The 27,498-nt window shown below is 31.7% G+C and overlaps 1 protein-coding gene across 18 annotated transcripts; it reads right to left on the reverse strand.

Annotated features, from left to right (window-relative positions):
• Positions 1-2,162: 2,162 nt before the first annotated feature.
• Nhe3 (Na[+]/H[+] hydrogen exchanger 3) lies at positions 2,163-26,355 on the reverse strand. 18 transcript variants are annotated; one of them, XM_070106829.1, is made up of 15 exons: positions 25,587-26,354; positions 22,134-22,258; positions 21,875-22,063; positions 21,514-21,803; positions 21,296-21,437; positions 20,492-20,800; positions 20,312-20,423; positions 20,096-20,249; positions 19,971-20,022; positions 19,143-19,175; positions 14,661-14,720; positions 14,154-14,293; positions 12,046-12,154; positions 11,542-11,718; positions 2,163-2,348 (listed from the first exon to the last, which is right to left on the reverse strand). In XM_070106829.1, exons 1-15 carry the CDS (start codon positions 26,038-26,040, stop codon positions 2,346-2,348), a joined length of 2,349 nt encoding a protein of 782 aa, XP_069962930.1. In that variant the 5' UTR covers positions 26,041-26,354; the 3' UTR covers positions 2,163-2,345. The 18 variants fall into 18 exon arrangements, with proteins under 18 accessions (XP_069962930.1, XP_036217860.2, XP_036217861.2 ...); XM_036361967.2 differs by lacking the exon at positions 2,163-2,348 and adding an exon at positions 2,376-3,145 and having other exon boundaries at positions 25,587-26,355; XM_036361968.2 differs by lacking the exon at positions 2,163-2,348 and adding an exon at positions 2,377-3,145 and having other exon boundaries at positions 14,154-14,275; positions 25,587-26,355.
• Positions 26,356-27,498: the final 1,143 nt, after the last annotated feature.

Genomic DNA, 27,498 nt, shown 5'->3' on the forward strand with positions numbered 1-27,498 from the left:
CTTCGCATCACATGTGACGTATCCAGTACCGCTTTGGGGGAAGTATCCGAGAAGAAAAATAATAGTGTTTGGCAATTATTGGGATTCTATTCCAAAAAACTTTCTCCGGCACAAAAGAGTTATAACACGTATGAAGCCAAAAAAAATTTGATATTGGGTCGAAGGACGAGAAGTCGTTGTTCGAACTGACCACAAACCACTTGTTTGCTTTCCACCAGCAATCCGATAAATCTTCGCCTCGACAAACCAGACAGTTAAGATTCATCAGCCAATTCACAACAACCATCCAATGACTACAGGCGTCGATAATAATGTATCCAACACGTTCTCACGCATTGACACAATGCACCTTCCGATGTGCATCGACCATGATGAACTTTTACTCAAACAAGCATCGGATGAAGAGCTCCAGCGTTTGTTAACATGCAATGATACGTCTTTGCAACTGCAAACACTAATTTATGGTGCGGGGGAGCAAAGGAATCATTTGCGACGTCTAGATCAACAATGATCGACAGATTCACGAAGTGGTTTGAAGCCGTACCTATCAAAGACATTACAGCAAACACAGTCGCCAACGTACTCTACTCGCACTGGGTCGTATGTTTCGATTGCCCGAAATTAATTACAACTAACCAAGGAACCCAGTTTGGGAGCGCCTTTTTCCCATCCCTCTCCCGTTTAGTTGCTGGAAAACGAATCCGCACAACGCAATACCACCCAGCAGCAAATGGACTCGTTGAAAGATGGCACCGCACACCTAAACCAGCAATAATTTGTCACGAAACCACATAATGGGTGCACTTACTGCCATCGGTCTTACTAGGGTTAAGAACTTGGTATAAAGAGGATTTGAAGGCGTCACCAGCATAATATCTATCTGGAACGACACTTCGAATACCAGGCGATTCTTTTATGCACGAGAGTTCGGCAACCGATTGCACATATTTCTTTGAGAAATTTCTCACTCACATTTAAAGAATTCTACCAGATTCTACTTCACATCACAGTCGAATACTTTTCGTTACAAAGACCGAGCAACGTGCAACGAAGTCAACGGCAAAGAGATGAACGTAAGGATCGAAAGCATTAAACCGGCATTCTTGATCACTGAAATCATATTTGCGCATCTCGACCAGAGAAGATTCCTTAGTAAACCAGAAGCACAACGTTCTATAACTCCGTCATCTCTACATTAAAACAACGGCTCCAGTAATTAAATTGGACACTGCGAGAACTCCCACGAAGTCTCATTTTATTGTTAAAAATTGTAGTTTCTTACATATAATGAATTTTCCAAACACCATATGCTTTCAGTATTAATTTTATATTTTTTACTTATTGAAATGAAATACGTGAACTAGTCTCTCAGTTTTTGACGGTATCGTACAAACTGAACGATCGGAATAAGTGTTTGTTTGGAAAACTTTTCATTTGAAGAGATATCTTTACGAAATTTAGCAGGGATCATTGTCTAAGGCAACGCTATAATTTCCGAATAAATTGTATAGATCAAATGTATGTATGTGGCTGCCACACTGACCAATCAAAATCAAGTCTTTATATGGAAAACTTCTATATTTTAAGAGATATCTTTATAAAATTCAGTATGAATTATTGTCTAAGGCAATGGTTCAAATTTCCAAGAAATTTTTCAGATCGGACCACTATAGCATATAGCTGTCATACAAACTGAACAATTGAAATCACGTTCTCGTATGGAAAACTTTTTTATTTGACGAGATACCACCATGAAATTTGACCTGAATTGTTTTCCAAAGCAACGGTACAGTCTCTGAATTGTTTGGATCGAACCACTATAACATATAACTGCCATACAAACCGATCTAAGAAAATCAAATTTTACGGAAACTTTTTTTATTTGTGAAGGGTAGTTTAACTGGCCTAACCAACGTTTTTTCTTGTTTTTATCTAAATAGCCTTGCTACAATAAATTAAGTTACAATTTTTTTTTTAATAAAAATCATTTCTTTATTTCAAGCAAAACTTGTAACAGATGAACGAGGAAGTCATTGTGAAGGGTAGTTTAACTGGCCCAACCAACGTTTTTTCTTGTTTTTATCTAAATAGCCTTGCTACAATAAATTAAGTTACACTTTTTTTTTAATAAAAATCATTTCTTTATTTCAAGCAAAACTTGTAACAGATGAACAAGGAAGTCATGTAAGCATTATGGTAAATACCCAAAAATGTTGGTTCCAAATAATTAGTGAAAGCATGGTTTGAAGATTTCCAATTATGTGCGGTTTTCTGCGCTTTGTGTAGTAGCACTGTGAGCACTCCTCTCGCATGCGCTTAGATATTTTGCGGTTCTTGAACTAAAATTACTTGCGAAAAATTTGGTTGACAAGAAGTTGATATAATATTTCAAACATTTTTGAATTTGTCTAGTTTTTATTATTTCATCATAACTTTATTAATTTGTACAAAATTGGTTTATCTTTTTAAGTATTCGTTTGTATGTATGTATATGATTAATATATGTATGTAGACATTAATCAATCGTGTTTGTCGCTTAAAGCAAATCAAATTCATTTATGTTTTTTGTTTTTTATGTAAAAATTTTAAGCACAAAAATATCTATGTATATTTCACAATTAGCGATTTCATTTAGATTTTCATATTAAGCAATTCAAAATCGAAACAAACATATTACTTGGAAAGGCTACATATGTATATAGACATAAAATGTTTACAGTTACTCTATAAATTCTTTCCGTAGAATCCTAATAGCCTAATACGGGTCGAAACGGGGCTTTGCACATGCTCCATTATTTCCATCTGCATTTACTTACGCACAATTTGTGGCGTTAAGTCACGTGTGAGTCGTATTTTTTTTTGTTGGTTTTAATTTAACGTTATTAGTCATATGTATGTATATTTTATAAATATGTGTTTATTTATTTTATTGGACAATCAACAATTAAATTTGCACCGCATATTAGAAATAAAAAAGAAAAAACAACGATATGATTAATTGCCGAGTATAAGTATTTGCATACTAAATTCTTTTAAATTATTTCTATATATTGATTAAAATATTCTTGGTACTTGTACTTTTTTGTCTGATTTTTTGTTTGTTTGTTTTCTGTTCTGCTGGTATGAGAGTGTACGAGTGTTGTTGCTGGTTTAATAAAAACAAAAGAAAAATAAATTATATATGAAATGGCACAAAGGGATTTAGGAATCGAGTTTGTTTTTTTAATTTGAACAAACAATAATATATATAAATATATTTTAAATTATTTGCTTTAAAATGTTAAAATTCGCATGCTTCTTAAATTCATTAATAAATTTAACTATTGTATTTATAAAAAAAATAGCAATACGTCGCAGAAAGTTAAAGATTGTTTAACAAAATAAAAGAAATTTATAAATTAAAACCTTTATTTTTCTTATTATACTTTGAAATAAAAGAGAAAGAAAGTCTGAAATTCTATTTTTAGGTATTTAGAACACAAAATGTACAAAGAGACTTTTTTATGAGTAAAGAATTAATTAAAATTAGAGTTTTATAATTTGCACACTGTTGTTAGTTTCTTTCGACCACTAAAGTACTTAATACGTTAAATGCTATGATTTTTAAAGTGTGAAATTAAAAGAAAGATGTAAATAATTTTTGTGTTACAAAAACCAATAAATTGCCATAACTTAGCTTCAAAACAGTTATTTGGTACAACGAATCACATTAGGGAGTGGCATCTTCAGTTTACAAAAAATGTCGGTAGTCACGCTTTCTAATAGGCTGAATGTGCATATCTTCTAAATCGCTAAAGCTGTATTAACCAAATTCACTCAAGACAAATCTTTTTAGCACGCCCACCGACAGTGTGAAATCGCGTAATGACACCGACCACTCCCATATAACGGTTTTGTTTAAAATTACTAACAATAACTCAATAACGATAACTCATTGAATAAACAAGTCAGATACTTTGAATTTTACACAACCGATGGTACTGTTCAAGCTTCCGGCCGTATTGGTGATGGTATGTGAGGTACCTGAATGAAACCCTGGGAGCATTTTATTAGTCTGTAGCACGTCCCAACTGCCATATACTGCATATAATGCAAAATTAGAATATGTACCTTGGTCTAAACTTCATATCCCTGATACAATGAGTTCCGATCCTCTGGTTAACGTTTTTCACATCATCTCAATATTAACATTTAGCCTCTTGGGTCGAGTTAATATCACATACATCCACTATCTCATTTTTATACTCTCGCAACCTGTTGTTTAAAGGTGTTTTTAATATAATTTTAGCTGTCACGGAAAAAAAAACAATAAAACTAAGTCTCAGTTTAGGGCTTTTAATATAAGTCAAGAAGATACCAAATTTGATTGTAATTTATTCACAATTTCATCGAATAATGGATGTTTAATTCTTTCGCAACATTTTTAAATAAAGTTTATCCAGCAACTGAAGGAATTTCTTGGGCTTTAATTCTTGCAAGTTGTCAATGAGCATCTTGCGTTCTATCACTGGAATAATGGACCTCGTGTGCGCTTAGCAAACGCTGGTCAATAGTGTAGAAGAGGGTGAGTTGAAAACATCTAGGCACTTTCTCCTACATTGTAAAGCTGAGTTTGTCTTACATTCGGCAAAGCAGGAGACGTAGCAGAATCTGACATTAGTCGTTCCAACAAATTTGTGATAGGTTCAAAGCGCTTTGTGATTTGTATGTTAGGAGTCTTATGATTCATTATATAGGAGTTTAAGGTAACACAACAGACCGGGGTTCTAAGCTGTCCAAGGATCGTCCCCATAATCTAACCTAACCCAACCTGGGTTTTATCCGTGGAGAAAGCCGGTATAACTGCAGCAGTTGAGGACCTTTCTTTAGCGCCGTCGAAGATTGTGTGTAACTCGAAATATATTTAATTTGTTTCTTAAAACATTTTACTGTGAATTCCTCAAATATGTATAAACCTCTTAACCCACGAAATTTTAAAACAATTGATGCAGTATTTTTTTAATTGCCAAAAATCGCCTTTTTTAGGCTGTTACACTAGGTGTGCCCCTTAGAGAAGAAAAAACCATAGTATAATTTTTCATAATAAATACGAAAAGAAACAAATAAAATAAATATAATAATATTTTTTCTCAAAAATGTGTTCCAATTGACAACAATCGATTTATATAAATCTTTAGTGGTGTTGTCATCGTTAATCGTTAAGTAAATATGGATAAATCACAATAGAATTGATACCAAGAGAAAACTGAATTTCTCCGGTTAAACCTGTCGCTAGGTACTCTCAAGGACCACATATATTATCGACAACGTAAAAATTCCAACGAAACGTATGGGATATTTAATTAATTGAATGGTCAGTATATGCCTTGCCTGAAAATTTATATTTGAGCTAGTTTCAGGTCTATTCCCAATTGGTGCTATATCTTTGCTTTTTTTCCTTGAACTTTGAGCCGGATGAATCAAGGGAAACATGAAACTGTTATCAATCACTTAACGTATTATTTTGTAGAAGAATGTTTCCATAATTGAGCGAGCGAAAAAATATATAAAAATAAAGAAAAAGAATTTTGGTCGCGCAGCTGATAAAAGTTATTTAAATCTTCTTTGTGTGTGTTTTTAGAACAATTTATAAAGACAAATAATATTTTTAATAGGAACGTTTTGAATTTAAATACACAATTGTGACATTTTGAATATTTTGTCCTTTGTAAAAGCTGAAATCCAACTAAAATCGCACGACTAGAGTAATTAATATACATGAATTTTGCTAAGATGACGTCATAGTAGCTAAGGCTCGAAAGAGTTGAACATATGAAAGATGTTTTTTGAAGAAGACATTTCCTTTAAAGTTGTTCGTTTAAAAAATCATTATTGCTTGCTAATAACGGTCCAGCTCTTTTCTGAGCAAATAGCATATAGCTAATAAGATGTCACTAATATGCGCTTCCCTAAAAAATTGCGCATTTATGCAACCTACTGCCTTAAATACTCGTAAGTGGTAATAACCCATTTAAATGGAGAATATGTATAACGAAAGAGAAAAGTAACGTAAAAACAATTTTAAACTTTTCTGTTATGCCACTTGTAATAACTTGTTGTTCCGTGTTAATATATGTATTGTGAGTCACAAAGTTAGTAGCCCAAGAATTAATTTTAAAATTAACTGCTCAACATTTATTGCAAATTCTTTAAATTTTTATGTGAACCCCACTTACAATTTACGACAATTTAAGTTTTTTTTCTACTATTAAACATTTAAAATTAATTAAATTCAAACAAGTCTAAGAGTAAATATAAGTAATATAACTTTAAATTTAAATAAATAATTTAGTAAATAAATCACAATTCAGAACATGTATATATATATCGTATAAGTATATTTGTATGTATGTATATGTCGAAATATTAATTTACTTTTGAATTTGTCTTTCATACTCTTTTCCATACAATTTACGTGTATATATATGTAAATTATGTAATGAATAACATCTTAATAATAAATAAATAGTAATAGGTGGACAAAATATTATAGCCAATAGTTAATGTATTCGTTCTGAATTTGAGTATAACTAGAAATTTGTTGTGGTGCTTGAGAACAAATAAGTGCAGAAACCCAAATTCAAGCAAAACACATATGATTTTGTTAACACCCACAGGAGTTTGTGTACAAATATCTAATGAGAAAAGCATATGTATTTTTCTCTCTCGCTCTTTTTGCTTGCGGTTAACAACTATATATGTATGTTTTTGTTTTTATATGTGATGAGTACGGAGATCGTTCTCACTCTGCAAGTAAGAAAGAAAACAAACATTGTATAGAAAATGAATAAATTAAATTAAACACAAACAAAAAAAAAACACTTTAAAGCGCTTTTAACGTTTTGGAAGGTGTAAGTGAGGTTAGTTGATGTCCAAAGAAATTGAGGTTAGTAAAAGAATATCGACTTTCTACAATAATTAAAATATTTAGCATTTTTTATTTTAGTAATAATCCCCAAAACCAGTTTTTATGTAAATTATATTGTTAATAAATTATAATTTATAAATTGTGACGGGAAATATGTTGACACATATGTATGTACGAGTTGATGTATGTATATCATTTATACCCAATTTTTGCTGCTGAGAAATATACACAAATAAGCCGTCTTCTATTCGCCACTTCTCCGTTGGCTGAATGTGATGATAAGAGCTCTATTCTCTGATAAAAAAAATATGATGCAGCAACAACAAAATTATACAGTTGCATTCAAAACAAGTGAAGTGATAGATGTATGTAACTGCTTGGTGTTTTGTATTTATTTGATTAAGATCATTGCATGTTCGGTTCGGTACTCACTAACGACTTGAAGAAAACTTGATAAAATAGTTGGAAATATAATATAATAGTTTTTGATAAAACCGTTATTGATATAATCGGCGCTAATAATAGTATTTTTTATTCTTAACAGCACTTTTCCTCCTGATCCTGTTATCTGACCAATGTAGAGTCCTATAAATTTCAGTCAACCTCTAGAAAACTAATGGATTTGAATAACAATCGCAGTAGAGGTGCCATTGCCTTGTCAAAAGAAGCTTTGAGCGATCTCCGACTGACTGATTGCTTTTTGACTAAGAATATAGGAATGCTAAAGCAAAATTAACCAAAGATGTGGCTACTGGCTTCATATACTTGTAGCTTTTTAACAAAAAAAAGTCTTGTCTTCAATTACCATTTCCTGCACCGAGTCCTTTTGAAAAAAAGGCAACGATAGTTAGCATTTTGCATGATAAAGAGATACAAAAACTTTTTAGAAAAGTTAAGAAATAATTCCTTTATGAACCGTTTCTAGTGGAAAATATTATTGGTGCTGGATGACATCAGAGTCAAAACTTGACATTATATTGACCAAGCTGAGTAATGAAACAGCGAATCGGAAATCAGTGGCTCGCAAATTAAAATTCGAGGCAATATTTATTATACTTGTAATCAATACCGGTTTTGAAGGAACCTCACCGGCATTAGACAACTTCTAATATAATTCCACTTACAATTAAGGAGGCAGTATTATAGTTATATTCTCAACATTATCAAAAACACTAGTAGATTAATGAAACTCGAACTGAAATGCTAGCCTTCTTAATAGGTTTAATTATATGGTCAACAACAAGATTTTTTTCTTTCACTCAAATATGTCGAACATTGTGCCTGTAAATGTTGCTGCAGTGAGTTCTTCTTCATTATTTTAATATGAAGACATCTTGGGAGGTCCTTCGAAGATAAAACACTGGAAACATTACTCGATGAAACTTGTTGCTAAACACAAGAGGTGACAGTATCTTTGGGAGTCACTTAAGCAGTCATTTCAAAACGTTTAAAAATAGCCGGATACATTCAAAAGCAACGAAATCGGGTGCCATATGAATTAAAGCCAAGATACATTGAAAAACGATTTTGTATATCAGAAATGTTGCTTGAACGCTATAAAAAGTAGTTGTTTTTGCATCGGGTAACTAGTGTGCTGTATTATGAACTTCTAAAACCGTTGCCAACAACAAAGCATCAAATTGAAGCGAGTGATTGCCGAAAAACGCACAGAATGTGCGACTAGACACGAGTCAATAATTTTCAATCATAACAACCCTCGGCCTCATGTTGGAAGACCGGTTAAAAAGTATTTGAAAAATAGCGGCTGAGAAATTTTGACTCATCCATATTATAGTTAAGACCTTGCCTCTCTGACAACCGTTTGTTACGGCCGATGCAGAACGTCCTCACATCAGAAGACGGAATAAAAAATTGACTTATTTGATGAATGACTAGAGAGATGGGAAAAAGTTATACTTTCATCTGGAGAATATGTTGATATTATTGAACGTTTTTCTTAAGGGGTTACATTTTTTTATTGTCTTATTTAATTATGTAACATCTGCAGAATATTGTCCTAAGTTCTCAAGTTAATCCCATTAAAATTTTTGGATATACAGTCTTGAAGAGTTGCGCGCTCGACGTCAGCTATATGGTCACTTAAAACTTTAAAAGCGTTTTTTGCGAAAGTGTGTTGTCAAAATCAGTTTTCAAGATTTCTCGCGAACTACTCAACCGATCTTAATTAAATTTTACAGAGGTCTTCGATATATAATTTGTAAGGTCTTAAACGAAGGATTTTTGTTTTGTTCAATTACAACAATTCCAAAAAACGTCGAGAAATTTTCACCAAAATTTGCATTTTTTTGTAAAAACGTCGGCCAAAAATACAATTTTGAATTTTTTTTCCTTCGTCCAATACCTAGTGTATGATCTTAATTCAAACACTTTTTATTTTTGTTTTTGATGAAGGCACCTTTTTTCTGAGGGACTGCCGGAAATGACGTCGTAATAGCAGAGTTTTGAATATTTTCCTTTCAAAATTTCACAAAATCTTACATATTTATAGACCCAATATAATGCCTTTGGGTAAAGTGGTATCGAATTTGAACACTAGTTAGAATAAATGTATATTTGAATTATTTTAGTTAGTTCATATGTAAATATTGATTATTTGACAGGCGTATAGTTTCTATGTGATACCTTTGACCGTGTTAATATCGAATGAGGTGGTGAGACTGATAAAAAAAAATGTTTTTTTAAACATTTAAGCCATAAATTCAATAAATTGAAGAAATAACTGTGTGTGTATGCACCTTACGCAAGCAGTTTTTTTGGAATTCGGATTGTGTGTAGGATTTATGTGTGTGTGTGTGTATGTGATAAAACAGGTGAGTTTGTGATTAAAAAATTCTTAGTACAAGTACAAGGAATTCTAACATTTAAGCATTTAGTTATACGCCAAAAGGTTGGTGTTTTCGTTTGATTTTTGTTTTTGTTTTTTGATTCACATAAAGTTGTTAGTAACCAAACTAAGATCCGTTATTAATTGATTAGCTTCATTCAGAAAATTCGTATGCTATGTATGACGAATTTTGCGATTGTTTTCGTTCGGATTTGTGTTGCAGCAGTTACAAGTTAATCATATATTTTTGTTGTTGTAGGTATTATAAATAATCATACAAGTCATAATTTAATAAATCATATATAAATTTAATCAATGCGTAAAATTTTTATTATTTTAGTATTCAAATTTTGTTTTGTTTTTGTTTTTTTGCATAACAAAGTTTCCATATGTGGTGGGTTATTCGACAGAAAAAATACAGAAATATAGCAGATGAAAAAAAAGAAAATTGTTTTTTTAATTACAGTTGGGTTAATTTGTTTACGTTTTATTTAACATGCAAAATATACATAATATTTATTTTAATAATAAATAACAACAATAACAGCAACAATATTAACATAATAAAGTTAAGTAAGTACATAAGTTTTGTAGAGTGTATTTTAATAGTAAAGTCTGTTACGAAAATACTGCGAGTGAGCGTTTAACGCTAAATAAAAACGTTGTTAGTGAAATAAAAACTTTATTCAAAAACTAAAAAATATGCACCTAAGAATTTGAAAAAAAAAATGTTTATTAAGTAAAAAATAACAATTAAAAAATTTAAAAAAGAAAGGAATTATTAAAAAAATATTTATTAAAAAGATTAATTAATCAATAAAAAACAATAATTAATAATAAAACATAAATAATTTTAATCATTAAAAAATTTAGACAAATAAAAAAAATTAAATCTCCTTTGTTTTTCAATTGAAAATGCTTAACGGTTAATGTAAAGTTCGTTGCAATTTTTAATAATTACAAAAAAATTCAAACTAAAATTTTAAAAAAATCTACGGTCTGCAATTGCGTGGCCAAATGCAACGGCAAATAATAAAATTTTATTTTACAGATTTATGGCGAAAATATTTATTAAAAAAAATACTCAAAGCTGAAAAATTAAAAAAAAAATTAATCAAAAACAAAATAATTAAAATATTAATTAATAAACAAAGAAATAATTATTAAAAAACAATAATTAATAAAATATTTAAACAAATAAAAACAATTAAATTTCACTTGTTTTGTAATTAACGGTAAACGTAAAGTTCGATACAATTTTGAATAGTTATAAAAAAAAAATCTAATAAAATTTGTAATAGAATCTACGGTGTGCAAATGTGTGGCAAAATGTCACAGCAAATAATAAATTTATTTTTACTTTTTTTTTCCAAATGTTATTTCAGTTTTACGCTAACGATTGCCAAATTCCATATACACACACCTTAACCTTTTCAATATTAATGTAAATAAATTCCTAATTCTCTTTACTCCAATAATACCGCAATCAATCAAATAAATATTTATACAATTTACTAAAAATTTCAATTAATGAACAGAACGGTTGTTCGAGGTTATAAATTTTCGTTAATGTTAACCTTGGCTCTCAGTTAGTCTTAGTTACTGCATACAATAAGAAGAGCGTATGTATGTATGTAGTATATGTCAGTATAAGTTACATATGTATATTTACGTTTGTTATGTAGGTATATGTCTATGTAAGTTTTTACATAAGTATATAAGTAATTCAATCACGATTTTTGTAGCTAGCAAAGAGGCTGCGATCATCCGCGACAAAGCGTATACTTACACGATTGATCGAGTTGCGACGTGGACCCATGCCGGCTGAGCCGCCACTACCACTACCGCCACCGCCGCCATTTAAGCCACCTGCTGCGCCATTGCCATTCGTTGAGGATGCGCCGAAATTCTCATCATCAATGCAAATATCTGAATCCGAGTCGGAGCGCCGCAAACCGCCGCCATCCTGAGGTGTTGGCGCGCAGTAATTAGGCATGTATACAAATATGTGTGTAGCGGGATTTATGTATATGGATGAACCGCGCGTCAATGGTGCATGCAATGAGATGATAAGAAATGCAATGCAGTTGGGTAATATGTTGTTGGTATGTGCAAAAATCGAAAAGGAAAACAAAATTCGAAAAAGTTGTACTTCCAACATAAATATGCCGTATACATAATTATAATTGTAATACAAATGTGTTCCGCCCCTTTATATTTATTTTTTAGCTGTTAGTATATATGTCTGTATGTCTGTATTCCAAAACGTATTTATCGCTATTTACATTCGTACCTGTGTAAGTTGCTCGGTTGTGGTGAGTAAGCGCGCCACTGGATTACAGCATACGGGCAAAGTTTCGAGCAGCGTTGGTCGTGAATGTGTCAACAGCGGTTTCATATATCTGCGAAAAGGAAAAAGAAATAAAGAAGAACTTGATTTTGATTGGATAGTTTGTATGACAGCTATATAGTACAGGGGTCCGATCTGAACAGTTTGTTCAGAGATTGTACCGTTGACTTTGACAAAAATTTCCTGAAGATATCTTGTCAAATATAAACATTTTCCATACAAGACTTGTAGCAGCTATATGCTACAGTGGTCCGAATTGACGACAAGTGAGCAGCTTCCTTGGGAGAGTTCAAAACTTCAGATCGATATCTCAAAAACTAAGGGACTAGTTTGTATATATCCAAACAGACAGACGTACAGACGGATACGGGTAGATCGATTATATTCGTCACGCTGATCATTTATATATATACTTTATAGGATCTCCGACAATTTCTTTTGGATGTTACAAACTTCGTTGCAATTTTAGTATACAATGTTAACGGTAAATTGGTAAAATGATCAGTATAAAATAAAATTGTTTACCAGAAAGTAATGTTATATTTATTTAGAACCCAAAGAGAGTATAACAAAGTGTAGGAGGATAAGACGTTCGTACCCAGTATAATCGGGTCTACCTAGCCGAAACGAACTCGGATTTTCCTTAGGCCGAGGACTGTCTACTCGGCATAGTTCTTCAAAACTATTTGGTGAATGTTTTCTGTATGTTTTCCTACAATCACAACAAATTTTGTTAAATAAATCAAATAAAATTGTCGGGTCTTGTTTCTTGCTTTGCCAGATCTCTCCCTTACACAAAATTTGCTATTCTGTATACACTACAGCAATAAATAACCGTCCTTTTGTAGTGTTTTTTAGGTAGAAGTGGCTGTTATTCAGGTGACGGTAGACGTACTGCTATAAAGTGCAGGCTCTTTCAGATAGGTGAGCATTCACTCCGCCAGCGGAGCGACAATACTAGCGCTGAGCTCGCTAACTTTAAAGCTAGTCAAGGAGTGTCTTTCCTCACTAGAAATAGCATCAACCGACAAGCTAGACAGAGGGGATACCATTGCCCCGCTCACATTGGAATAGGGCCGAGTTAGATCTCCATTGTCATCTTGTGTTCTAGCACTGGAATAATGGACTTCTCATGCGCTTAGCAGGCTCTGGTCGATGACCCGCTCCTGTGATCTGTTTGGCCTAGAGTAGAACGCAAGAGATCTTCTGAACTATTTGCCCTTAGCAAAGTTTATCTTTCCGCGATTATAGAAGTTCTTAGGATATTAGAACATTGTCCAATAAGCATGCGGTAAGGCTAAATATCTTGTATGGATAAGGATGAGGTGGAAGAACTTCCAGACACTTTCTCCTCCTTTGTCTAGCCTTTGCAAGACTGAGGTTCAAACATCTCCGCAGTCTTACCTTCGGCGAACCAGCAGACAAACCATCAATTTGATCGTTGATTTGTAAGGGTCTTATGATCGGCGTTCTAAGCTGTCCAAGTGAGATCCGAGCACCGAGCAGTCGTAATGTAATAAAAATTATGTATGATCTTCAAAAACATATTTAGGCAATTCAATGTCGTATTTCAATAGTCTTAAAAAATAGTCTATTTCTTCACTTCACCAGCTGGTAGTGAAAAATTAAGAATACAAAAATGCCACGAGAAAGTGATGAAAATAAAATTAAAGCTTCTGTATGTTGAACCGTCGGCATTTTAGTTTGCATTGCAACCACAGAAACAACAAAATATTTTTATATTTCACTTTTCTTCAACTTAATTTACCTGAATATCGTGGCTTCCTTTCATATTATTAAAGAAATTGATGAAATTTATTTATTTTATTAATTTTAGACACCTTAACGTCAACAATAAAAAAAAGTAAACAGATACGGTGATAGAATAGCACACTCAAAAAACATACCTAGCCCTGTTGTATTTGTCGTATTTCAATTTTGCGTGAGAAACAACAACAGCGCCGATATGACAGTCAGTAAAAAAAATTAGACAATATGACGATATGACACCTTATGAATACCCTAATTGTATTTACTTAATGTTAACTTACTTGGAATCGAAGTTTCCCCATATTCTTGCCAAAAATGCTTTCTCATTGCGTTTAACATTCATGGCTGTCTGTGCACCGGTATCACCAAGACCACCAGATCCCTCGACGTCCACATCAACATCCTGCAAATATGCATCAGACTAATTTTTAAATTCTAGTTAACTCTTTGCTAGAAACAACAAATAAGCAAAATCACAAAGAAAATATAAAAAAAAATAAGTGCAAAACATACATATACATACATATTGAAAGTGTAAAAAGAAGAGAGAAGAAGCGCAACTAGTAAAATGCAACTGCAAAAAGCTAAAGCAATTACGAAGAGAAATAATAAAAAGTTAAAAAAAAAAACCTAGAAAGTTTCAAGGATATTAATGAAAACGGCATAAAATGTTGACAAAAAACATATTTTAAGAAATATATGCTTTAAAAAAAATTATGGCAAAAATAGAAAATTATAAAATAAATGTGAACTGTGCCTTATAACGCGTTACAGACACGTATCCTTACCAAGGAGCTGCGCCGACGCGACATAGGCAGCTGGCCCAAATTGAGTCCGGTATCGATTGACTGCGTGTGTATTGTACATGAAAACACAAAAATTACAAAATTTTCTAACTAGATTATACTCGTCTACTCTTAAAACGCCAACAAACTGAGCGAACTTATAAGAATTTAGAATTTAGAAAAGTTTTGACAGTTTTCTGTTGCATAAGTTAACAAGTTATGTTGTTAAGCCAATTGGCTGGCCGAATGTCTGTACTAAAAGTTAACCCAAGTATACATTAAACTATGCATTATCATGTATGATTACTATAATTATCAAGCAGAGTTAAAAAAAAAACATCACGCAATATGTTAATGATACAATGGCAAAGACAAGTCTAGGATATTTTTGAAGCAATTTATAAATATTACGTGGTTAGGTTATGTCAAGCAATTATAATATCCAACACTTTTAAAATATTATGAGTTTAGGTTAACTTTAAATTTTGTGAGATTATATCAACACTAGCTTTGTTTTAGAAATAATAAGCGTCTTTTATATATAATACTACATAATGAATTTTCCGACGAATGGAAATGTGAATTAGGTCAATAGTTGGATTAAGGAATCGAGATGGAAATTTTTACTAATTCGTTCTTAAAAATCTTGCCTTCTCAGCCTTAACAAATATGCTAAGAAACCCCGCTTTTACAACAGTTTTTCGGTAATTGGAAAGAAACCAAATTAATAACCACTAAATGCTGTTAACACATTAAATAATTTTTGTCGAGGTTTATAGAGGACTATTAATCCTTGAAACAATAAAGGTTTTGTTAAAGAATCCCTAGAAACTCCACAACTATTATTAACCAAAATATTCATAAATTAAGCACGAGAAAGAAAGAAAGGACTATTTTAGAGCTTTAAAAAGTATGGCTGAGATTACAAAAGAAGCCCCTCACGTCTCATTCTGAATCTCTTTTTTCGCCTTCACGTGGTGGCACTGTTAACCCCGATTGGAGATTGTATACTCTGGGTATTAATAAATATCTCTCTATTATATACAAAAGTTTTCTGCTGCTGTCGAGAATCAACTAACATAAGAGCGAGCTAGCTCGAGCTCGGCGGGGGGCGGACGTAGGCGAGCGAGCGAAGCGAGCGTCCCGGAACGCAGCGGAGGGCGCCTAGTATACATATATATAAATTTTTTTTTTAAAGATACATGCTTAAAATACCTTTGTGAGATACTGTGAAATACTACATCATCTATTTGTAATCTCTCTTGGATATTTTTCACAATATTAGAAGAATAAAACTGCACGTCATTCAACATGGAGACAGAAATAGGAAAGGTTCCTTAAACATCGCCAAACTTTCTATTATTTACAGAAATCTTTTAATTTTTTCGCAAATTACCAATAAAGTTGGTTAGATCGATATCTCAAAAATTTGATTGGTCTGTTGATCTTTTGTCATTTAAGATGAAAGTAAGGTATAGATATGAGAAAAGTTTGCTGAAGGCGACGATGGTGATGAAGTGATGTAAAACGGGGTTAACATTGACATTTATTTCTGAAAACCTCAACATTCTTAAAGACTGGAATGAATAAGAAGTATACTTAACTATTATACTCTGAACCCGTATACCCTATATTTTACTTTGTTTGTAACATCCAGAAGGAAATATCGGAGACCCTATAATAGATATATTTGTATATATGATCAGCGTGACAGGCTGAGTCAATTTAGCCATGCCTATATATACGCGAACTAGTTCCTCAGTTTTTGAGATATCGACTCGAAATTACGCACACGTCGTTTTTTTCGATAGGCTAATTTGTAGGAATCGTCGATCAAATATAGCATATAGCTGAAAAACAAACTGACCGATCAAAATTAAGTTCTTGTAAGGAAAAACTTTTTATGTGACAAGTTATCTTCAAAAAATTTGACATGGATTATTTTCCTAGGCAACAACACAATATCCGGAGAAATTATTCAGACCGGCATAAAGCTGCCATACAAACTGATCGATCAAACTTAATTTCTTGTGAGTAAACTTGAATCTGCGAAGGGTATTATAGCTTCGGTGCAGCCGAAGTTAATGCTTTTGAACTCTCGCAACACGTTGCTACAGGCTAAAGAGACGAGTTGAAATTCGGGTGACCGTCTGTCCGTCCGTGCAAGCTGTAACTTGAGACATCTTTTAAAACTTGGTACACATGTTTCTTGGTACCGTAAGACGGTTGGTATTGCAGATGGAGCATCTGCAGTTTAAATTTTTTTTAAAAAGTGGGTGTGGTCCGGCCCCTAATAGGTTTATTGTGCATATCTCCTAAGCCGCTAAAGCTACAATAACTAAATTCACTGGGAACAAATGCTATTAGCACCTCTATCGACAGTGTGAAAAGGGTGAAATCGGGTGACAACCCCGCCCACTCCCCATGTTGTTATTGTTGTTGTAACGGTTACCTAGTCCCCGTTTGGGTGATAAGTTCCAGTTTGGTTGTCTAATCCCCATATAACGGTACTGTTAAAAACTACTAAAAGTGCGATAATTCAAGCACTAAACACGCCAGAGACATTAAATTTTATCTCTGGGAGGATATGAGATGATTTTATAGGAACCGCGTTCAAAATTAGACAGTGGACCCACTTTTAGGTGAAAACCCATATCTTGGGAACTGCAAAACAGATGTCAACAAAATTCGGTAAACAACATTCTTTTCATATTTCTATGTTATAGTACGAAAATGGGCGAAAGCGGATCACAACCATTCCTATTTCCCATATAACACCATTTTAAATTCCATCTGAATCTTTAACTTTTCACTATGCAAATCAAGCAACAATGATTAAATCGGGGTAAAACTTTGTGTGAATAATGCGTTTAAAGTATGCCATCTTGTGACCAAAAATTGTCTAAATCGAACCAAAACTGTTCAAGCCCCTAGGTACTGCATATGTGGACCCCCGTGCCTATAGTTGACTTTTTACTGAAAATATTGGTCAAAGTGTAAGATATATAATTGAAATTCATATAATAAAATAATTAAATAAAACTCTCCATAATAGTATGTTTTTGTGTTAAAAATGGGTTGAAGCGGATCAATACTTCCTTTAATATAAAATTTTGCCAACACTTGAAGTAATTTCCCGGGCTTTGATAATTGCTAGTTGCGAGAGTATAAAATGTTCGGTTACACCCGAACTTAGAACTTTCTTACTTCTTTCTTGTTTGGTTTGGGGTTTATGAAAATGTAATGCCGGAAGGGTGTTATTACAGATTTACATTTATACGTGCATAATGTAGTTTATAAGAGAAAAAAGTGAGTTATAATAAATAATATGGTAAATTATTGATTAAAAGCGGTATAATGTTATGTATAGCATCATTGGAGGTTTTTTTAAATCATTTATAAGAGTATATAAAATTCTTTAGCTTTCATAATTTCCTTCCACATTTTTACCTTTCTTATAAAAACAGGCATATGTATATGTTTTGAGATAAGCATAATATAATTTAGTCTCCCTAAATAATTTTATAAAATCTAATTTTAAATATTTTAATCAATTGTTTCTAACTTCGCTCAGTCTCATTATATTAAAAACAGTGTAAACAAGCGTATTCGTTTTTTTGCAAAATAAAAGGTGTGTGGTAGCCAGAGTTGTGAATTTTTTAACTTAAAAATTGGGATTAAAAATTAGAATTAGATTAGATAAGATTTTAGATTTTTAATTCGGATTTTAATTTTTAATAAAAATTAGATTTTAAATTTTTATTTCCGATCAAAATTTTAGGATTAAAATTTGACAATTTAACCATTAATTGCAAAATCAGAATTAATAATATATATATTTTTATATTTTTTAAAAATTTAAGAAATAACTGAAATTTTTTTTTAATCTAAAATCAGAATTAAAAATTGATAAAATGTAAATCATTTGAATTATGTAGAAGGATGATAGCTCCACGCGAGCTCTAGTTCAAAAGTGAGAACACGCAGTACGCAAGCGTGAAAAAATGTAAATTCAAAAACATTTTGTTTTTTAATATTTAATTATAAACTTGTGATTAATATTTTTACATTTGTCAATGCGGTATTTGGTATTCAAAATTTATTTTTAATTTTTATATCTGGTTTTTGCTATTAGAAATTTTAATACTATTTTTAATCAAGATTTTTATGATCACAAAATAAAAGAAAAATTAATTAAAATATTTTGAATGCATTATTTGCAACCCTGGTGGTACCGTGAAACAAAAAATAGTATTTTGGCAAGTGTGATAAAAGGTGTGCAATTAAATGTTAATATTTATAAGTGCTAGAAATAACGACTAAGAGTTTAATCACAGTAAATTGTGCTGTAAAAAATTAGTAATAAAAGTGAGTAGATTTCGATAAACAAAAACATTTCAACGAATTATTAAAATGGTAAAAAATTTGAATTGTAAATATAAATATTTTTTACTTATGAAGCTTATGAATGATTAGTGCACATACCGCAGCCGTTGTATTTTCCATTGAATTATAAACCTTTATTGGATTTAGTTATTTTCGAATTGGTGTATTTGCATTATTTAATTGCAGTTAATTGGATGTGTGGAATGATGCGGTAGTTAAAGTAGGCGATAGAAAAAATATGAGAATTGAAATTGCAATAAAGAAAATTAATCGATCAGGTATTAATGATTCACAAGTGTACATATAAAAAGATTTATAACTTTATGGTTAAAGTTAGTAAGCAATGGTGCGCTTAAGTTGTTAAGGGTATGCTATATTTCATGATGAGACTGGCGCAATTTTTTTTTCTTTTTTTTTAATTTTTATTATTTTATTTTTACTTACTTTTTTTGATTCTTTTTTTTAAATTTTTTTTTTAAATACTTATTGATTTTTTTTTATAAAAATTGTGCTACCTTCATAATAATTTACGCATATAAATATTGTTTGTACTTGAATTATTTAGTTAGCTGGATTCTTTAAAACAACATGCTTTAAATTTAGCGATAAACGCTTGTGGCATGTATTTACAAATCGATAATAGTTTTTTTTTTTTTTAATTCAGTAAACACACACTTAAACGAATGTCATAAATGTATATAATTTCAATTGTAAATTCTTATCGCCTGCCATATTATATTAGCAGTAATTTCAAATGATAAATTATTTAATGAAAACTATTAAAAATTCACAGGCGCATCAAAGCAAACAGCTGCAATTCATTTACACACAATTAATGATGCTAGACAAATTAATTAAAATGTAACCCAAAACCAATTGCAGAATTATTTAACAATAAAAAAATGCAAAATGAAGCATAGTACTCACGCTGCGTACGCGATAATTATTGAGCTGTTCAGTCTCTTCATCAACACCAACACTGCGGAGTAAGAAATTAAGTATATGTGCATCAGTACACATTTCCATTCTAATATTAAAACTCAAAAACTTACGGTATTTTAAGCCAATTTAGCAAAAAATTAGATGCGCCACCCTGTATGACGACCGTAAAAATAACAATTAACGAGGTTGCAGTCAACATTGTTTGACGTGCCTCCGAAACGGTGTTGCGTATGGCCAAGGCAAAGGACATGGCACCGCGCAAGCCTATAAAAACGCAAATTTTTATGCAAACAACGGTTATAATGATGTCAAAAGCGTTATTATACCTGCAAAGAAGAGCATGTGCTGAAAATTCGATGAAATTTTCGGTTTACGATTCAAATTTAACAGCCAAGATAGCGGATAAATGTTAACGGCGCGTCCAATAGCAGCGGTGACCTGCACAGTTAGGAAAAAATAAAAATAAATTTCTTGGAAAATAACAACAAGCGCTTATTTCTACTTACGAAACCGGTTATGATGAAGACAGCATCGAAATGATGTTTCGGAAAGGTGAACATTGAAACGCCAATATATGAAAAGATGAAATTTTCCGCCAAGAAATTTAATAATTCGAATATTTCCTTTGTGCGCGTGCGCGAATTCTCCGATAGATTGTTAAAGGTATAATGCGCTTGGCAAATACCACAAAATAGCACAGCCACTACGCCAGTCAATTCCGAAGCCTCCGCAATCAGGAAAGTACTGTACGACATAAGCACAAAGAGCGCGGACTCGAGTAACGGGAACTCGCGTACGCGTGTAAACTTAGTCAAGTGCAGTGGCAGTTAAGGAAATTTTTATAAAAAGTTAGAAAAATATTGTAAAAATAAAAATAAAAAAATAAATTTAAAAAATAATATATAAAGAATAAACAAAATATATGTTTATGAACAAATTATAAAAAAAAGTATTATAATATAAAAAAATAATAAATAACTTATAAAAAATATAAATTATGAAAAAAATAAAAAAAATATTAAATTAAAAAAAGTCAACGATAAAAAAAGTAAATAATTTTCAAAATTAAATGTAACCTATATAAAAAAATATATATTATATTAAAAAGTAACTATTGAAAAATTAACAATATATGTACATATAAATAAGAATAAAATTATAAAAATATAATATATTAAAGATTAATTATTATTAAATTATTAAAAAGTAGTTCATTAAAATAAAAGCAATATATAAAGGAAAATAAAATAATGTAGAACAAAACTAGCAATTAAAAAACAAACTGGTGAAAATTTTGTTCAAAAGGATATCAATGCAGTAAAACAGCCCATTGTTGCGCCAATCAATAACGACAGCATAAAAATACAGAAGAAATCGCTCAATGATCTGAAAAAAGCATTTGTTTCGAAACCTCCTGTGCTCGAATAATGTTCGCCATAATTTTGTATAGCGCTAAAAGATAACAACATAATTATTTTTTAATTATTTGTATTAGATTATTTATGCACATAATTATACAAGTAGTTACCCGCTCAGCACAATGGCCACTGCATCGTTAAGTACAGATTCACCAAAAACCAGCGCATATAAATTTACGTCCACATGCAAATCATGGAATATTGCTAATATTGTTAGTGGATCTGTTGGTGATATCAAGGCTCCAAAATACAGCGTGTCCAGGAATGTGAAACTACTACTCAAATACTCTGGCATTAGTTTCACACAGCCGTACATAATAGCGCCGATTAGGAACGATGATAGAGTCGTGCCCAATATGGCGAACATCAAAATTGCGCCCAAATTGCGAAAAAAGTATTTCTAAAATGTTAAGAAAATTAAAACCAATAGTTATTATTAGAGATTTTCATTGCAACTGAGTAACCACTCACTTTTTTGAGACTATAACCGGCATGAAAAATTATTGGCGGTAGTATTATGTTGAAGAATATTTCCGGATCAAAAGTGGCCTTCAAATCGATTTCATTCTCATCCACATCGTATACTATGCCGCGAAAAACATATGCATATGTCTTATTCGATATGGGATCGGTGGTATTTGGAGCCAATTTGCCGGGAAACTAAAAAAAAAAAGAAACAAATGGCAATTTCAGCATAATATTAGTTAGTCTTATTTTTTGTTGCCTTTACCTTCATCCATAATGTATCAGGTGGCAAAGATTGATTAAACTTTGGATCACCTGCTGGGTCAACTTCCAAGTGCACAAGTGGCGTCGAAGTGCCGGCATAGCGTATAACAGCGCCAACAATCAGTCCTGAGAAAAGATAGATTTATAAAAAAAAAAATACTTAGTAAAAAATTGAAAGCATAGAAATATAGAGAAGTTTCATAATAATCCTTTTTTTGAGTTGCCTATAACATATGTAAGTGTTTTTGTTTTCGTTTTTTTCTAAAAGCGTCCGTTACAATGGGAGTAATGTGAGATTCTATATTCACTTAACCTATATATTTCGGAAACATTTTGTTTTGAAACTACGAAATGTATGGTGGATGCAAAAAAAAAATAATAATAATAAAAAAAGGTTAGCTTCTCTTAGAGCAGCTTTTGAAAAAAAAAACTAAAATTTGGTAATAATCTTACAATAGTATTTCGAAGTTTCCGACGTGCCTTGCATATCAATTACTAAGCTCTGGCAACATTTTTGCAATGAAACAGTCTGTTAAAATTATTAGAAGATACAGATAGGTACTATAGTATTGGTTTTGTAGACAAAATGTTTAACAAAATTAGCCAAACAAGTGTGTACATATGTATTTGTCATCGCATTATTCATTTAAGGAAAATAAACAGCACCAATTTGTATTTTGCTGCATCTTATCAAACAAGGTAAGCATATTATTCGTTTTGAGTTCATGGGGCGAAGTATACAATATTTGTTTATAAATCTACAAGGTAGTATTTTTGGATCAACTTTTTATAGATGCTTGACAAAAAATACCTGTGTTTTTACAGATTTATTCCAAATTTCGTGAAGATATCTTGTCAAATAAAAAAGTTTTTTATACAAGGCCTTGAGTTTGATCGGTCAGTTTGTATGGCAGCTATAGTTCTCCGATCTGAACGAATTGTTCGGTGATTGTAGTCCTGTCGTGGAAAAAAATTTTTCCACATAAGGACTTGAGTTTGATCGGTTGTTGTTATAGCGGTAGAAAACATCAAGTGTGCAAAATTTTAGATTGATATCTAAATATGTATATATGGACGGACATAGCTAAATCGGCTCGTTGGTCACACTGATAATTTTTATACAAATTTTTTTGAGTATTCGAGGTTTCCTTTTCGAGTGTTACAAACTTTGTGGCAAACTTAATATACTCTCCCTGTTCAGGGTATAATTATGTTTACAGTTTTTTTAAAGCCTGGACATTGCAAAAACGAGTTCAGATGTTATTCCAAGTGACCACAGAATTATTTGCCTTATCATTTCTGTGAAGCCCGCATCAAAGCCGTCTGTTATTTTGCAAAATAAACATACATACATACAAATGTTTGTAGCATTAAATCTAAATAAATAATGTGTCAGATAGTACTTCTAAGTCGTGCATGTATGTGTTTACTACAGAGTACAAATTACAATATATTACATGCGCACATACCTTAAACTTGAGCATGTACATATGTATGTAAGCTTTGTGATAACGCTTCACGCAAATTCAAGTTGGCGAAACGAATTCTTCCATTAGTCATTATGCGGTAAAAAATCATTGGAGTACATGTTTGAATGTACATATGTATGTATGTTCATTTAACTACCCACTATGGTGTCATTAAAAAATTTAATAATGATATGCATTCAACTTGTTTTAAACCAATTTCTTGCGATTCGTTATGCATGTTTCATATGTACATTTTATAGTTATGTATGTAAAAATATCGTAATTTTTAAGAATTTACACAGCTGCATGTATATTTCGTGGAAAAATTCTATTAATTGTATGAAATTATTTAAAAGCATTTTTTTTACTCATATAAGCTTTTGCACACATATCGCTGATGCATTTCAAAGATTCATACTTAACACGAAAATTATAATATATATTAATTGTTAATAGAGAAAAATTGTAATAAGTAACCGAACATGTTATGATGACATCTAAATTTGCACGCAATTTTTTATGAAATTCTAAATTCATAATATTATATGTGTATACGTATTTTTTAACCCCCAAATTTTTATAATTTTATTAAATTTAATATGCTATAACATACGATCTATACTTTATCAATTTTTAATTCTGGTATTAGAAATTATTAATTCCATTTTTTCTATTAAATTACTAAATACAATTTTAAAATTTTAATGCCAAAAATCAAAAATTAAACAACACCGGAATTAAAAATTGAAAACATAGTTTTTAGGCCGAAATTTGTGAATTAAAAAATTTGCAACACTGCTCTGGGCTAACAAAACATTATTGACAAATTATTAATTTTCATGAATTGTTCCAGTATTGCATATATTTAGAACTAGTGCATTTCCCAGAGTTACAATTTTATGTATACTTATATACGCGCCAATTTTGGGTAGCTTAAATCATGTTATCAATGTCACGAAGAGTCTAACTGATTAGGTTAACACCTTCTTTTGTGTTCTTTTATCAGCTCAAATTTTTGCACTCAAGCATATTTACCTTATGAATGTATAATAATACCTTTAGAGCTTGAAAGTGAATTAAGAATTTTATTTGCACTACAGTGATTGAATAATTTATTTACTTACACTATTTTTATAATCACTAGTATGCCTCTAGTATAGAAAAAGGGGGTGTAGTGCATGCAATGAGTTCTATAAACAAGAAAATTGTTAGCTTCGGTTGCACCGAAGTTTGAATACCCCTCACAAGTAAAAAAGTTTTCCATACAAATACTTGAGATACCGGTATTAAACAAAATTTGTCAAAAGTTATACCCCTAGTGGCAACGTAGAAATCAGTTGTTCTTTTTTTTCATTTCTCCAATGTTGCCATTGCGCAATTTGTATACATGATTTTGTACACATTTAGCTTTTCAATTATTAAAAATAGTGTATTCGACTGGGATTTTTAGTTAGTTTAGCAAGAGAGCAATCAGCTGACTCGTTTCTAGGGGAAAAATCCAATTTTCGCGGATATCCTACCGTACGGTATGTAGAAGCGGTGACTGTTTCCAGCATTAGTCTATGAAAGCTATTTGCTCCGTTCCCACGACAGTCGGATCTACGTAACCGGAACAGACCCGAATTTTTATCCGACCAAGGACCGTCAACTTGATAGAATTCTGCCACTACCACAACAACAGCTATTTGCCATAGTGATCCGATATCGACGGTTCTCACAAATTTAAATACAAATATACATATGTACATAAAAGGGTCTCTAACAATTCCTTCTGGGTGTTTCAAACTTCGTAGCAAACTTAATAAAACTTGTTCAGGGTATAAAAAACACCACAGTCACAATTGCAATATTTGATGAATCGATTTATTGTGTTGTAGTTAAAAGCTTCTTTCATTTAATTACGATTACAATTGGAGGCTTGTGTTGATTGGAGAGGGGGGGCAACATTACAGCAGAATATTGACATATGGAAACTTAAAACTTACCATAAATAACGGCAAGACCAGTTTCGTGTAACCAGGAAACACGGTGATGCTTGAACAGCCAAATAGTCAGTACAGTTAGCGTCAGCAAAAAGGTATATACCAACAGATTAAGACTATCAATTCTATGTGTTAGTGTGGCCTTTGCGTCCAGCGCAATATCCGTTGCCGTTGCATTGGCGCTATGCGTTAGTGCTGCTAATAGTAGAAACGTGCAAATTACGTTTGATAAGCGGTTATTACCAAACCATATGTGACCGACTTTCCCACCGCTATCAACATCAGCACTGTCTTTGCTGTTACTGTTGCCCAATGAGAAACTATTTCGTAGAAAATTATTTCGATGTGTAATTTTTCTATGAAGCGGTGCTGTTGCGCCTTTAGCACACTTCTTATGGTGGCATGGTTTAACCATTTTTATTGCCACAGGATTATATACTTTTTGACTATACGCCATAGTCAGAAATCGATTTTTTTTTGTTCTCTGCTTGTAGAGGTTTTGGATATGAGTCGACGAATTTTCGAATTTCGCCACCCACACCTAGCCCTCTTTTGCGCAATTTATGTAATTAAATTTCACAAAAATTTCTTCTACACAATTCTTTCAAATGTTTTTAATTTTAGTTATTCACAACAAATATCACAATTTTGTTTTCGTTTTTACGCGATTACTCAGTCGAATGTTCTACGCAAATCCAATTCAGAAATGAAATCAATCCTTCGTTCTGGACATTCGTATATGACTTTTCTATTATGCTTTTGACATTATTCTGAGCTTTGACAATGTCAGCTTTTCCTTTTGTTTTCAAAAGAGTGAAAGATTAGATGCAGCTTTCGTTCTTGTTGTTTCCATAACAGTACAACAACAAATAATGTTTTTGCGCATAATTTGCTTTCAATTTTCATTCTAAACAAACTCATCTCCACACAGGGTTGCTTAGGAAAGTATGCCCATTTTAAAAATAGTAAAAAGTTTTACGGAATACTTTATAATTGTAATGACACATAACCTAACACTTATTACTCATTAATAATTTCAGAGTACTTTGTATTCTAAGAAAAAAGTGGAATTTAATAAATACTAAAATTTTCCGTTTGAAGAAGCAAGCAAAGCAGTAAGTTGCCTATATAGTTGCGGAGGTTTAAAAATGTAAAAATTTAAAAAAAAAATTTTATAAATGGTTAAAGTGTTGTCAGAGACATAAAAAAATTAGAATTTTAGGTACTTTTTTTAGCAGTAATTATTTGTTTTTATGTTATACATATCGTCGTTAAATAAGGTTTCGACTCGACCTGAAAGATATAAAAAAATATATATATTTATTTTAAAAGTTGTGTTGATCCAGTTCCAACCGAAGCTCCTTGCGATGACCATCAATAAATAACCTAGTACCTGACCGAAATTTATTTTGTACTGTTAATTGCTTATAAAATTAAAAAGAATCCTTCGACCAGACAGTAGTTTTCATGTATAAAGGTATAAATTTAATTGAAATTTACTGATTTACTATAATTCGAAGAATATTGTCGGATTTGCTTAAAGTTTTCAGAGGATATCTCTAATTTTAAGAAAATGAACAAAAAAAAACATTTTTTGAAAATTCTGACTACCTCTAACCCCTTAAGGTCAATATAACAAAACATAAAAGGTAAAAATTGGTTACATTCCAAATGTATTAATTTTTCTTTTGTCTGAAATTTGACAAATAAATGAACTTTAATTTCGTAGTTACGTAGGATTTTCTCATTATTTACCACAACCGGTACTATGTGGTTGACCTGGCCGAAGTGTGATATTTCGGCGAACTCACCGTGTTTGAATCGGTAAGAAACAAATAATTAAGAATGTATTTGCTATTCAAGACCTCTATGAAGATCAATATTTTCAAACAATTTCTTCTATGATTATCGAAAC

Source organism: Bactrocera oleae, chromosome 3 (assembly GCF_042242935.1).
Source record: "Bactrocera oleae isolate idBacOlea1 chromosome 3, idBacOlea1, whole genome shotgun sequence".
Taxonomy (NCBI): domain Eukaryota; kingdom Metazoa; phylum Arthropoda; class Insecta; order Diptera; family Tephritidae; genus Bactrocera; species Bactrocera oleae.